Source organism: Hydra vulgaris, chromosome 10 (genome assembly GCF_038396675.1).
Source record: "Hydra vulgaris chromosome 10, alternate assembly HydraT2T_AEP".
Classification (NCBI taxonomy): Eukaryota; Metazoa; Cnidaria; class Hydrozoa; order Anthoathecata; family Hydridae; genus Hydra; species Hydra vulgaris.
Genome location: NC_088929.1, coordinates 42816002 through 42832483, shown reverse-complemented (window position 1 = coordinate 42832483; position 16482 = coordinate 42816002). Strand labels below are relative to the sequence as shown.

At 28.2% G+C, this 16482-nt stretch overlaps 1 protein-coding gene across 1 annotated transcript in view; it reads right to left on the bottom strand.

Moving 5' to 3' along the window:
• Window positions 1-3524: 3524 nt before the first annotated feature.
• Window positions 3525-16482, bottom strand: part of LOC101236392 (palmitoyltransferase ZDHHC8B) — a 44013-nt gene continuing 31055 nt past the window's right edge. The window contains exons 6-8 of the mRNA XM_065808075.1: window positions 13709-13800; window positions 13463-13613; window positions 3525-4451 (exon numbers count right to left, since the gene is read on the bottom strand). Coding sequence (XP_065664147.1) covers window positions 4347-4451; window positions 13463-13613; window positions 13709-13800 — 348 coding nt within the window. The 3' untranslated portion in view covers window positions 3525-4346. The remainder of the gene's footprint in view (window positions 4452-13462; window positions 13614-13708; window positions 13801-16482) is intronic.

Sequence of the window (16482 nt, the reverse complement as noted above, 5' to 3'; positions counted from 1 at the left end):
GGACCGGTACTTACAAAGTAATTAAGACAGTTGGAAGCTCCATATTATTAAATAACACTTTATATATTTTCTTAAAAAAAATTAGAAACCTCTTGGAACTTTTTCAGAGCAAACATTCAGGCTGTACATAAAAATTTAACCAAAACTTTAAAGCGCTGCACTGTTGCAAAGTCTTACAAAAACCACGGAACCACGGAAAGCTCAAAGTGGCTTCAGCTCTAGGAGAATTTAAGTTAATTAAAAACAAGGATATTTTAGCTTATTTAAAATAAAATATAAATGATTTATATAATATATATGATCTCAGTGTTCAACTAAGAAAATATATATACATTATTATGCATTTTGTTTTTTGCTTTAGAACCTGCTATTTATAGAACAAAAAATAATTATAGTAACAAGTTAGCCATTATCTAGTTATTAAAGCTATTATTACATATTAAATAATGAATCTTTTAAAGAAAGATGGTTTTTATCAAAGAGATGGTCTTTATGAAAGGATGGTCTTTACATAAGAAGATGGTCTTTATGAAAGAGGATGGTCTTTATAAAAGAGGATGGTCTTTATGAAAGAGGATGGTATTTATAAAAGAGGATAGTCTTTATGAAAGAGGATGGTCTTTGTGAAAGAAGATGGTCTTTTAACTTGTGAAGTTAATGTTGTTTTGTTTTACAAGTAATATTCTAACACTTAAAAAAAGAAAGAAAGAAATTTTTTACCTTAGAGTAAGATATGTGATATACCCTTAGTTATGTATAATTTTCTACCTTCTTAGGTAGAAAATTATTCCTTTAAGGTAGAAAATTGTGTTTCAAACATTGTTCATAATTTATTATTTGTAAAATATTTGTAATATATTTTTCTAACTTAATAGGTTGAAACTTATACTTTACTAAGGGTATATTGCATATCCTAGCCTAAGGTAGAAGCTTCTGCTTTTTTTCTTTTAATTTTATATATACAATATATTATTATTTATATATATTATACATAAATATATATATTACACACACACACACACACACACATATATATATATATATATATATATATATATATATATATATATATATATATATATATATATATATATATATATATATATATATACATGCATGAGTATCAATGGTATATATTTAATAAGGATATAACTGAGCTGTTATCAAAATCATTACATCAAATGATTTGAGAACTTTACTACATTTGGCTCCATCCAATCCGCCACCGTTATACCCATGCCATTTTACTGCATTTTAGACAAAAAGGAATTTTTTGTTGTTGTTGTTTTTTGTTTTTTTTGTAATTATTTATTTTGCCGTTTAAATATGTTTACATTGCAAATACATTTATATAAACTATTGGCTGGAGCAAGAAGAAGGCGTATTCAGCCTTATCGCCGAGCTCCATTTAAAAAAAAATTATAGCAATAAATTCTACATTACATGAAATCTCGAGATTAAAACATGATAACTCGAGATAAGGAAAAGATTTTTGGCTGAAATTTTTAGTGTATGTTCCTTAATCATTAAGATTTCAGATGTACTAAAATGATCAACTAAGAATAGTTTTATCGATTTTTGTAACACAACACCTGTTTTTTCTTATGTATAAATTTGTGATTTTTTTAAGTATTATGTCCCATTTTTAATATTTTAATTATTTTTCATTCTTTTAGTAGAAATGAATGAAAATAATGTAATGAAGCTATAACCAAAAGGTTTTTGAGTTTAAACCAAAATTAATCAAGAAACATTGTTTTGAACTTTTTCAAATTTGCCCTATTTACCTCTGATTTTGTTGAAAGTTGCCTTAAATATAATTTATTTTCAGTTTATTTAATGAGTTTCTTATATCATCAAAAGTACAATAAAATATATATGAACCGTTGCAATTTATTCTATTAAAAACTTTTTTTTTTCTATGAGCCACCTTAAGGTAGGTCATGTTTTTTTCTATAATCAAACATTGTATGAGTAGAGAGTACTACTATTTGTTTGCAGCTTTGTTTTTAGTTGTACAGGTAGCAGTGATCCTCGTTAAATTTAAAATAGAATATTCCAGCTAATCGTTATAAGTAAATAAATAAACAAATAAAAATCTACCACTAGATAATTGTAATGAATTTTAATTCATAGAAACTTCAGAACAGTTAGGTCATTTGCCATCTATTCTTTTTTATCTTTGGAAAGAATAAGATTCGTAGCATTTTGAATAGCAGATATTCGCGCGTATATGTGCCTTTTCAAATTAGTTGAAAGCAATCTGTGCAGAATAAGTTTAACCTTTTGATGCAGAAATTTTGACTCAATGAGTTAAAAGCTAAAAACCTTTTATCTGATATCATATAACAAATTGTTATATGGTATGGTATTGATAATATTCGCTATGGTATGGCAAGTATTAAGAATAGGGTATCAAAATTCTAAAAAACAGTGCAAATTTTGGTTCAATCTGGTATCCGATTTGCACATCAATCTTCAATTATCCAATTATATAAATCTTTGGCAGTTCCAACGCTGCACGGTGTGGAACTCTATGAAAATAGAGAGTTAACAATGCAAAGACTTGATAAAATTTGAAAAGTCTTGTTTTAATGTCTTCAAGGATAGCAAAAACTATATAAACTTTATTTTTAAAATTCAGGAGATATCAACGTAGTTATAACAAAATAAACCTATTTATCCGTCGATTAAATAATAAAGTAACTTTTAAAATCCCAGCTTCACTATTGTTCAGCAACATATACATTTTTAGATGGCATAAAGGAATTATGTAAGATCCATAAACTAAATTTCAAAAACTTAATTCAGGTTAAGAAGAAAGTTAAAATTGCAGAAAATTTAATTCCTGAAGATACTTATCAAATTCTAGTACAGGCAGTTCAATGTTGAAATCCAAAGCAACAGCGAACAATTTTCAAAAACTCTTGAAGAAAACATTCCCAGGTGATCTTTTTATTATCTCTTGGTATTTTAAACTATTTTTTATGTATTTTTACCTTCTAAAAATGTTTAATAGACTAATATATATATTAGTTTTTTTCTAAAACTTAGCCAGCGCAAATCTTATTTCCTTATTTGCGTTTACTGCAGGCAAAAAAAAAATTCTTTTTTAAATTTTCTTTTTTATATGGTTAATCAATTTATGTCAAAAGTTATGTATTGTCCATATTAAAAAATGGGGCATGGGTAAGTATACTCATTAAAAATTTAAAGATATAATTTTAAATGAGATTAGTAAAATGTTTTTGCAATAATTAAATTAATTGCAAATAATTAAATAATAATTAATTGCAATAGTTTACATGAAACTTATTTTTTTAGTTGGATTTAAGTTGTCATTTTGACGCATCAATTAGAAGTATTTCCCACGTGACGCAGCTGTTACCGGATGCTGATTTACTGTTGTTATTAATAACAATTTATAGCGCGGATATTTTTATTTTTAGACAATGCGTACTCATTCGGTTGAAAAATAAAAAAATTAAAAAAAAAGGGAAATCCGTGTAACAAAAAATTACTGATTTTCTATTTTTATTGTCTGTTTTCCCAGCATAGTCGTTTCTTAAAAAAAGTAGTTTACCCACTCTTCAAGTTTTAAATATTTAAACAAACAAACAAACAAAAAAATCTGTTTTTACATATATATATAAAATAATTATCTGATAACTTTATTATGTCGCGTTACGAGTTAAGTAAAATTCCTTCTTATTTCTAAAATCAAGCTCAAAAGTTTTTCTGGTTAATAAACTCCTTCATTCTTTTTCTTATTATTGTTAAATTTGTTTAAAAGAGATAAAAAGATGGGAGGCATTAGAAAACAAAACTATAAAAACAACAACAACAACAAAAAAAAAACAAAAAAAACAGAAGAAAATTCTTTATCCTATAAAAATGACAGTTAGCAAAATCTGTCAATGTTAGATATTTGAAAAAAATAAATAAATAAAAATTCTGACTATTAACACATCCTAAAGAATTGAATTTTACACAGATCTAGTTTAATTTTTATGTTAATGTCAATATGTGTGTGTTTATATATATATATATATATATATATATATATATATATATATATATATATATATATATATATATATATATATATATATATATATATATGTATATATATATATATATAGTAAAAAATTACCATATAATTAAAGGCTTTTGTTGATAAAAGAAGTATATATTGATATTAATGTAAATTAATTTAACTATTAATATTTATATATGTATATATTGATATTATTATAACTTCTTTTTGAACGTGAAGCCATTATAGTTTTTAAAGATTTCGTTTTAATTATTTTTCACAATTTTTTTCATGTTGATGAAATCCATTGTCATACAGATACCTCATACGTCGCTAAGACTCTATCGTTATTTTTTAAGGGAGCATCACTCGTCTGAATTCCAGTCCAACCACCACCTTTCACTATTGATCGTGGCTAAAAATAAAAAATAAAATTGAAAAACAAAAAAAAAAACTCGCTGTAAAAAGCCCAGTTTAGTTTTATTGAAGAAACTAACACAGTTTAAAATGAGTTCAAAGTCCAAAGAATCGCGTTGGATGTTAGTATAAATATTAGCGTGAGATCAGCTGATCTCATAAAAATCAAATAAGTTTTCTTTGAATATAAATAAGTTTTAATATAGTATTAAAATAAACCTCGATGTTTTAGCAAGTATATAACACAGCATTTGTAAAAATTATTACAACAGCAAAAATTACTTCTTTTGTCAAGCTTTGAGCTCACGTCAAACTCATTAACAGGTCTGGTTTGAATAACAATTAAATAACAATTCTAATGATTAAAAATTATTATTATGATCATTTATTACTCTATACTAGTAAATGTTGAAAAAATCTTTTTTTTCTGTAAAAATAACTGATTTAGAGTTTCTTTGCACTATCTAAAATTAAGAAAACGTAAAAATATTATTAACTGATGCTTAAAAGGTTAAACTACCAAAAGCAAACAGTTTCTCTAAATTCAACAATAAAATTTACAAAAAATGGGCAGAAAGATATTTTGTAAATTTTAAGGCTTAACTAAAAAGTATTATTTACCTTATCAGGTTCTTACGTTGCTATTGTTCCAACTATTGATACCACTCAAAGATATCATATCTTTTCAGAACATTAAACCTCGCATTAACTAAAAATCTACTTCATTCTCATTTGAGAATATTTCCTAAAATACCTTTCCAATACATCAGCTTGAAATTGGCTAGTTAAATAACTTCTACTCATTTGAAAATAAATCATAACAGACTTGCAGTCCCTTTCAGCATAGTAAACAAAGCATTAGATGTTTGAGCAGACAGGGTATACTAACTAGATTTGCAATTTTTGTTGTTCATTTACCATTTTAATGTTGAAAAATTTCAAAAGAATTTTTAACAGTTGAAATTTCATTTCTAATTTGTGTTAAAAATCATTTTGAATTAGAAATAATCAACCAAATATTAATAAGCTTTGAAACCACAAGAAATTCAGTTTCACTTGGAAATAGTGGGTAATTCCAGCAGAACTATTTTCATCAAACATATTAAAAACTAGAAAATTTCCATCAGTTTTTCTATCTGTAGTCAAATAATTGTCACCTTTAAAAAGTTTTTAAGATAAAGAAGGTAGAATACCTTAAAACAATAGTTTGCAAAGACAAAATTTATATACTTGTCAATTTACTATTGCAACCGAAAAAGCACAAGATGGTGAATCTGATTACAAAATAATAAAAGTGAAAATATTGACTAGATCGGACAACAATTATACAACAGAAAAAAGTTTAATTCACAGACACAGAACACTGGTAATGAAAGAGACTTGAGTTTAAATCCATTGGAGTGTAAATTTTGTTTAAAAAAGCATCCTTTTAGTTGATAATTATGTCCAGCATGGGGTAAAAAAAAGTAGAGACTGTAAAATTATGAATGATTTTTCAAATAGCACAGTTTGCCTCAAAGCAAAATCAAATACTTCAGATAGAGAGGCTGATCAGCTAAACAAAATGGAAAATTTTTCAACCAGCAGCATTTAGGAGCATTGTATTTAGGAAGTGTGAAATCTGATTTTGTGCAATTGGATTGGATTAGCTCTGTGCCAGAAAGACCTTGGGAAAAACAACTAAAAGTAAAAATTAGTATAATAAAATTCAAACTTGACACTGGTGCTGAAGTTACCGTTATCGAACTTAACCATTTAAAAAAGTTTGGAATTAAAATGAATCAATTACATACTAGACAAAATAGACATAACAGACAATTATTAGGTTCTGATCATAAATTGCTTAGGATTTTTCCAAAAATCAATTACAATCAATGGTGAGAACAGTGAGTTAATTACCATATATGTTTGTAAGAATGTGAAAACTGCTTCATTAGGTAAATCTGCCTTACAAAAGTTTAAGTTTCAGAATTTATTTGTGGTATGAGTAAAATAACCAAAAATAACATGGTAGAACAGTTTCCTTCAGTATTTAATGGGTTAGGAACAATTAAAGGTGACCCTGTACATATTGAGGTACGTGAAAATGTGACACCATACTATATTGGAGCACCACATAGATTAGTGTTCCCACTTCTAGAACCATTAAAGTTAGAACTGGAACATATGAAAGAGATGGGTGTTATCAAAGTAGTAGATCAACCTACTGACTGGTGTCATCCGATTGTAGTTGTGAAAAAACCAAATGGACAGCTTTGTATTTGTATCGATTTAACACAACTAAATAATGATACAAAACGTGAATTCTATGAGTTAAAAAGTGTAGATGATACATTGGCCCTATTAGGAAAGGGGTGTAAATATATGACTGAATTAAATGCTAACTCAGGATATTGGCAACTACCCACAGATTTGGAAAGTCAGTTAAAGTGTGCATTTACCAAACTTTTTGGTCTTTTTTGCCCAACAAGAGGTCCATATGGGTTAACGTCACTTCCAGAAATCATGTAATTGACGGTCTTAAAGGAGTTGTAAAAAGTATGGATGATTTTTAAATTTTTGGAAACACAGAAAATGAGTACAATGAAAATCTAGTTGCATTGCTGAGTAAATTTTTGGAACATAGAGTTATCCTTAATTTAGAAAAGTGCGTATTTAATCAGAGTAAAGTGGAATTTTTAGGACAAATGTTCAGCAGAGGGTGTGAAACCTCTGAGCAAAAAAGTTGAAGCAATACAAAATTTCCTAAGACCAAAAAATATTACAGGTTTGCGTAGTTTCCAAGGTATGGCTCAACAGCTATCAAAATTTAATCCATTACTCGCTAAACTAGCTCAACCTTTGCAAAATCAGCATGGGATCAGCGAGATCTTTTAAGTTCAAAATCAGCATGGGATCAGCGAGATCTTTTAAGTTCAAAATCAGCATGGGATCAGCGAGATCTTTTAAGTTCAAAATCAGCATGGGATCAGCGAGATCTTTTAAGTTCAAAATCAGCATGGGATCAGCGAGATCTTTTAAGTTCAAAATCAGCATGGGATCAGCGAGATCTTTTAAGTTCAAAATCAGCATGGGATCAGCGTGACCTTTTAAGTTCAAAATCAGCATGAGATCAGCGAGATCTTTTAAGTTCAAAATCAGCATGGGATCAGCGTGATCTTTTAAGTTCAAAATCAGCATGGGTATAGACAGGTATCTTGGGTATAGACAGAAAATCATACTAAAGCATTCAATGAGATAAAAAAAGTTTGACAAATCCACCAATTTTAGCACACTATAATTTGACCAAATTTTACCAAAATTAATTTTAGAAACAGAAAACAGCAGCAGGATGAACTTTCACAACAACTGCAAGATAATATAGTTACTGGATGACCGAATTCAAAAAAATATTGTCCAACAAATCTTCAGCCTTATTGGAATTTTAAAGATGAAATAATTAAAATTGATGGACTCTTGATGTATAAAAACTGAACAATAATCCCAGTCAGTATGTGAAAAGAAATACTTTTTGCATGAAGGTTGCTTAGGAATGGAAAAGTGCAAATGTCATGCACATCAGACAGTTTTCTGTTCAGTTTTAAACGACCAAATTGAACAATTAATTAAAAAGTGTCAAGCATGCACGAGGTGTCTTCCATCAAAACCAAAAGAACCCCTTAAAACGTTCCAACGTCATCATGGCAAAAGGTTGGAACGTATTTGTTTCAGTGGGCTAATAAAAATTACTTAATTACTGTTGATTATTATAGCTTGTGGCCGGAAGTTTTTCTGCTTTCAAATACCAATTTGGTAAATGTAATACTAGCATACAAAGGACACCATTTCTAGAAAATTTCATTTTCTAGAAATGGTGTCCTGGAGGAATTGGTTTCAGATAATGGTACAGAATATACTTCAAAATTATTTCATTAATTTTCTCAACAGTGACAATTTAGGCATATAACAAGTAGTCCACACTACCCAAGATCAAATGGCTTAGCTGAAGCCATTGTTAAATCAGTTAAACTTATGATAAAAAAGTGCCACATGTCAAACGAAGAAATTTTTAAAGGTATTCTAATATTGCACAATACTCCTATAAAATGTTATCTCCAGCAGAACTACTACATGGACAACAACTAAGAGATAATCTACCTAGATTTCAAAATCAAAATAAGAAACCATATAAAAGATCTAGAGACATCGTTAAAGAAAAAATTCAATCAAAAACTACCATGATAAAAATAGTTGTACTTTAGTACTAAACTTTTTCAAACAAGGTCAAAATGTGGCAATTCAAGACAAAATAACTTGCAAATAGAGTCTTAGAGGTAAAATAATAAAGTGTGTAGTTCCTAGATCATATGAAGTCAAGTTAAATCACAATGGACATGTTCTCTGTCAAAATTAAATTCATCTTGAAAATCGTATACTATATTTGCTCCATACAGGACTCGAGATAATGTGAAGATGATGCGCACACAAGAATAATAGCAGAAATAAAAAATATCCCAGATGAGATTAACAAAAAACAATAATAATAACTTCTTATTAACAACTATACTTGTTTTGTTTTATGTTGTACGTTTGTCATATTATATACATTATGTATCATGGCTTGATTGGATAGATTGGTGCTGGTCTTTTAAAAAGAATATATTATGAACACAACAGGGGGTAATAAAAGGAGGTGGGTAATTTACATTACAAAATTACAAATTACAAAACACACATGAAACTATTTAATTCTAGCGTGGCTTGTGGTCAAATGCGCATTCCTAACAGCTGTTTTATAATAATTAAATAGGATATACGCTGATATAAGTTTTATACTTTGGTGAAAAATAAACCAAAGGCTTGTTTTCGACAAATCGAGATTTACTTGGTCTGTGATTTTTAAAACCTGTTTACATTGAAAGTTTTTGCTTTTATCAGTGACTGAAATAATTATTTTCTAATTTTTAAGGCAGATTTTCACTGATTTTGTTTTTGTTATTGTTGTTGCTGATAATAAGTAAAAATTAATAAACAGGGGAGGGGGGAGGGGTTCCTTGACTAAAGTGGACATGGACCTTGGGGAGGTAAATTGAAATGTTGTTTGTCATGGTTGACCAATTAAAATTAAAATAAAAGTTTTGAAAAACAGAGTTCGAAAAATAATCAGGATGTAAATAGGGTAGCATTGCAGTTCTATAAATAGATTTAATAAACTTTTCGCAAAGCTTTCTGGGATCGAAATGCAGACAAACAACACAAATTGCAAAGAAACTTAATACCAATTCAGAAGAAAATGTGTATAAAAGTGCAATAAAACAATGTTATTAGGATTTATTTTCATTAGATTCTTGCTATCTTGAATGCTTGCCAACTGGTGTATTTTGTGAAGAAGTGAAGAACTAAAGATTTGATGACAAACTTGGAAAAATGGATAAAAGAAAAATAAAGCTTTTGAAATTATATATTTAAACAAAATGTTTACATTTAGTAGATTTTCTTGTCGAAAAAAATGAAAATAATATTAACATAGATGCAAGTAATATGTATAATCATTATAACAAAGTAATTTGAAAACTCTTCATTAGTTCTGATATGAATATAGAATGCAGCATTGTTGATTTTATTACTGGAAATAGCAACCACTTTATTGTTGATTTTCAGTATTATTTAGTCCTTTATTATATGTACATGAAATATATGTTTATATTGCTTTATTGAATCTTAATTTTCTACTTTCATGACTTTCTTGGACCAGCAAATTATCAACTTTCATATTTCAGCTCAAGGAGCGTGAGGGTTGAAACAAAGTCTTAATAGTTATCTGTAAAAAAGCATAAGCATGTATCAAATTTTATATCAGTGAAGCATTTGTGATGTGGTTATATTTCAGAAGTGTTAATTATAGAGTAAATTAATTTTTAAGATTCTTTTCTTGTCTATAAAAGAATTTATAATTCAAGACTTGCTTTTACAGAAACAAGTAACTATTTATAATGCATTACTTTTAAGTGTGTGTTAAGTCTAAAAAAGAAGAAAGTAAATCAAAAAGAAATCAAAAAAAAAAGCATGTGTTTATTTTGAATGATTCAATGAACACATGTATTTAGATTCAAATATAAATAATTGATTAAATCAAAAGTTCAGATTATTTGATAAGGTAATGCTTTCTTTATTAACACTTGAATCTTAATTAGTTTATGTTACTTCATAATTGGTAAATTTATGATAATGCTTGTGTGCTTGAATATCTTTTTTTAATATTTTTATTTTAAAAATATGTTTTTAACAGCCAATGCTTAGAGAGCTGGCTAATATTCTTTTGCCAGCAGACCTTGTCAAATTCTTTTTGTTTAAGTGTTCACATCAGGTGCTTAATACGATGGAGGGTTAGTTAACTTTTGGAAAATGTACCCACCCTGAGTGTATTAAGATTCATGAAATTGATTCATTTATTAAATTCCACTTACTGCAAAAGAAAGCTATCTACTATAAAAATAAAAACTTGGAGTAATCAAGCTTTAAAATTTAAGGTGGTTATATGGTAAAAACTTGACGATTTCCATTAAAAAATAATTTTTATTTTATTAGCTAACTTTTTATAAAATTTAGCTAATAAAATGATATGGTTTTAATAACAAAAAATAGCTAAAAAATTAATTTTATTGAGTATAAGTTAAGAAATTTACTTAGTTATGCCCATAGCAACCAATCTTTTTATTGATATATTTATCTAAGAACCAAAATTTTAAATAGTTGTCCATAGCAACAAAAGAGAGGGAGGGGGGCAGCAGGGGCATTTGCCCTCCCCCCCTAATATAATTTTTGTTCATAGGGGCCTGTAAACTACTTAAAAACCAAAGTTCTAAATGTTGTTAGTTAAAATGAGTGTATGAAATTTTTAATTAATGTATTAATTTTAAACTTTGAAGCTTGATTTCTCAATTGTATTTTTTTGTCTGACTGCAAACAGCAAATCATTCATTTCTTTTTAACCAGGTATGCAATTAACTTCAAATTTTCAGGGTTGTTTCTTTATAGATAGAACTGCATTACCTTACTAGAACTAACCTTAAACTTGTTTCCATTTGAATATATCTATATTTTACCAAAGGTTTTTGCATCGAAAATATCCTTTAAAATTAAAAGTGCTGCCATTTTAAAAATAATTATTATTTTAAGTTTTTCTAGTAAGGTTTTGTTTATTACACTATAATCCATCAGTGCGGTAAATTTTAGCTTGTAATGTCATAAAAAAAGCTAAAAAAAAAGTTTTCTTTTTTATTGATTTTTCTGCATTTAATGCTAAATCAGCATAAAAAAAGGTAAATAAATTTTTATTTCAGCATTTTAAATTAAATTAAGGATTATTTAGCCCTGCTACTAATTTTGGTATGTAGAAAAAGTTAGAAAGAGGTACTTATGAAACTGCTGTAGTTCTCCGACGATATCCATGCTGAGGTCTTCCTGGTGAAAACTGACTAAGGTATGACAGCCTTTGAAATACTCTTCTTCGCCTAACTGTGGGTTATTGAAATGAAAGCTGTGCTGACACATCTTTGTAAGCTTTACTTCTTTCCATTTCAGTTCATGGTGCCCCTTTCCATGCGGTGCCCTAAGCATGTGTATATGCAGTGCCCTAAGCATTGTGTAGTTGCGGTGCCCTACACACATGCATTTTGCTATTATTTGTAATTGTTGTTTGTAACTAAAAACATTTTCTCTTACAACTGTACTTTTTTTTTTTTTAATTCAATCTTTTCATTCATTTTTCTCGTAGGTTTTCAATCATTTTTTTTGTTGCCATTTCTAAAATCATTGCAATGAATAAACTTATTTTAATAATGAATAAATACATTTTTAAATAAGTTTAAGATTACCAACTTTTTTATTCTTCTATTAATTAAGGAATTAGACGAAACATATATTTAAAAAAACATTTTTAGTGAAAACTTCATTTTATGTATTTTTTTGTATTAAGTAATTTTTATCTATAAATTTCACAAAACTATTTCCATTTATGCTAAGCATTTAGTGTAAAATTTTTAAATATTTTAAAAAAATTGAATATTTAAAGAAAAATTCAAAATTAAATTACTTGGATGGTATGAAACTTCCTTTTTTAATTGAATAGAAATTTTTTGGCGCGAGACTTAAACTCATAACATTAGCTGGTATATTAAATGTCATTTGCATTTCTATTTGATAAATGCATGGACTTTGTTTAAAATTATTGTATAAAAAAAAATACATATTGTTTTATTTTCAAGCATTATATTTATTTTTGTATGTATATATATATAAATATATATATATATATAACGCATGTATATGTATATATATATCATATATACATCTTATATATATGTGTGTGTGTATGTGTGCGCACACACACACACACACACACACACATACACACACACATATATATAAGATGTATATGTGGCTGTATATGTATATATATATGATATATATATACATATACAGCCTTTGGAATTGGGGTTGGCATTCGGCAATGCCAACCTAAAAGTGTTTAAGGTCGGCAAAAAACTGCCAACCTCATTTCTATGTTTTATGGAAAGACCTTTGTATAAAATTTTTATGTATATATATATATATATATATATATATATATATATATATATATATATATATATATATATATATATATATATATATATATATATATATATATATATACACACACACACATACATATATATATAAATATGGCATTAGATGCACACTGATGATGTCATACTAAAAGAGGTAGCGTCCGGGGCTTTAGTACACACATTGACTATCTAATAGCCTGCTGCCAGAGGAAGTGCTGCTACATCAACTGAGGGTTTGGCATGGGGAAGCAATCTTTTTTTCATTAGTCTTAGCCTTTTTTTTAGCTTTTTTTAAAAAAATTAAAGCACAACAAGAGGGCTCAAAACATATTAGGAAATTGTGTCCTTATTATTATAAATAATATTATTACAACATAAAACATAAATAATGAATTTTAAATTAAAAAAGAGTTTTTACCATAGTTTCCAATACAGGTTCCAATTCAATTTGAATATGCTGTGTATGCAATGGTTCATTTTTAGGTGCCTGACTGTTTGGTAACTGGGTAGGCTGAGTTGTCAGTTGCTTTTTAGGTTTTCTCCTTTTTGGTGCTTTATAACCTCTGTATCTAAAGTAAGTTCAACAAATTTAACAATGATTCTAAATTTCAAAAAAAAAAATTGAATATATATAAAGTAAAATATTTAAAGAAAATGACCTTACTTAGGGGGTAGAGGGCCAAACAGTACAAGACAACAATTTACCCAACATCCTAGATCAAAAGGATTATGACCACTGCCAAACTTTCCAGTGACCTAGTTATAATAAATATAAGTAAATTATTTAAGTTATTGTTACTTAGAAATAAAAATATATAATTATTTTTCAAAATGTTAAACAATTGAATTTTTTTATTGATAATATTGAGAAAGAAAAACAGTGACTTCTCTTTGCTGATAAAGAAGTAACACAAATAAAACAAATTGTTTTAGCATTAGAACTCTGAACGAGCATGTTACAGAAATTGCTTTCAAGTTTACATTTGTTCCAATTTACAAAGTGATCTTTTGGAGCTAGGTTTTAGTAAGTATAGTTAAATGACCAGTGGTAGACTTTTTGCGAGTCTTTCCCAAGATTTCCCAGAAAATAGTTTAAAAAAATATTTTTTGGGAAGAAAATATTTATCAAAATTTAGATAATCCTTAAAAAATATTATGCAAGATATTGCTTAGTTGTCTACATAAAAACTAGGGTTGAGTTTTATCTGAAAATTTACTGATAAATCAATAAAATTGTGTTGGTAAATTTTGGTAAATGATTTTTACTATACTATACTACAAATTAAACAATTCATTTGAAATCCTTAGTTATGAAATTTAATTTCTTTTCTTTGTTATCGTTGTGAATAACATTTTGCTGTAAAAAGAAGTTATGATTTTGAGCCGCACCTAATGGAGTATAGATTTTCTTATTGTTTAAAATTTCGTTATGATTTCATCACCGTCAGAAACCTACATATCATTAATATTATGTATACTGTTTTTCTTAATGTCATCATTACGTGATTACATAAATTAGAACTCCTCCACCTCATTTATTTGTTTGTCTCTATAACAAAAATCTAAAAAACGAAGTTGGTAATCAGAATTATTATGTTAAAAATGCTCTAAAATATTTTAAAAGGTTTGAAATGCTTAATCAATAAATTAAAACTTTAATAATCACTTTCCTATCAACTGTTTGTTTTGTTTGGAAACTTATTTTGTTAGTTAAGTTTTGTCTGAACATTTTAAGACATTACTAGTTTCTTGTGATATATTTATTGTTGCATTTATCAATCAATTTGATTTGCTTTCGATCAAAATGTCAGGCATTTGGAAACACTACACCTTAAACAAAGGACAAACAGTGACTTGCAAAATATATGGAAATATCAGTAAATAAACAAGTTCCGCAACTGGAATGTGATATCACCTAGACAAAAAACATGGAATCAAAAAAGAAACAGAAAAAGTTGACAACAAAAGCTGCAACAGAATCAAAAAAGCCTGAGATTTCAACTTTTTTCCCAAAGTAACCAATTGAAGAAGTGATTTCAAAACTTTCAGCACTAGATTACAAGCAAGCAATCCAGTCAGTTAAAAAGCTTGCAGCTAGCGTGAGAAATGACCTTAAAAACACTATTAAATCTTTAGTGACCATTAGAAAATGCTTTTCAATTACACTGGATGAGTACACTTCTTTGAAAAATCGAAGGTACATTAATATTAATATTTATCACACACATACTAGAATCTGGGCTTGACTCAAATTTCTAGATCACCAACAGATAAAGCTGCAGCAATTGTCACAGAAAAAGTGGCCGAATTTGAGTTGAACATGAATGGAGCTTCCATAATGGTTAAGCTGGAAAACTGGTTTTAACTGAGCATTTAATGTGTTACACCCAAGGAGTTTATTTGGCAGTTCAAGAAGTGCTGAAAGAGAAGCCTTTCTGAAAAACTGATAACAACACATTGCAAGTGACAAGCGACGAAGACTAAGCCAGCAGTGACGAATCTGAATCTGACATCAAAGTCAGTTTTCTTGATGCTGCCATGGATGAACCCATTTCCATTCTAAAAGTGAAAGTGCACTTGGAATCTGTCATCACTAAAGTCCTAAAAAAATCTTCAAGTTGTTTCAAAAATCTCTGGTCAAAAATGACATCCTCCAAGAAGATATCAAGAAACAGCACAGAAAAGAGGTTTCACTTATCCTTGACTGCAGAACAACATTAAACAGTCTACTGTCGATGATTTAAAAGTTTCTCAAAGTTAAAGATTCATTCAGAAAAATATTGAAAGACGTTTCTCCACATTAGATTTGCAGTAATGAAGTAAACATTTTATATTACTTTGTTGCTGCTCTTAAACCAGTCATATTGGCAGCAGAAGCCCTTTGCCGGCAGGATGCAACTCTTTTTACTGCTGAGGGAATTTTCAAGTTTCTTGTGAACAGACTGAAACAACGAGATTTAACTCTTTGCATTGCACTAAAGAGTGCAATTTTGAAGAGAGAAGGCAGAGCAATCTTGTAAGCTTGTACAGATACCTTTCCAATCCAGAATGTTTATCCGACATTGAAGAACATGGAGTTTTCAAAATGCCTTTAAAGTCTGTACTTCAAAAGACTGCCAAACATTTGTTGACTAGACTATTCCCAATAAATCCAAATGACTTAGAATTCATTCACAATGTTTGTGGCTCAGAAAATCTCGATCAATATCCTTTTTCATTTAAGGATAAACTCGAGGAAGAATTCAGCATTCAGCCTAAATTCAAGCACCACAATTCAAACAAGAATTCAAAGCCATTTCGAAAAAAATGTTGGTCTATGAAGCTACTGGAAAGAGAGCTTCATAGACCAACATACTCTTGAACTTTTGTTCAATGCACTGAAGACTATCCCTCCAACAAGTATTGAGTCTGAGCAAGCCTTTTCTGCTGCTGGATTAT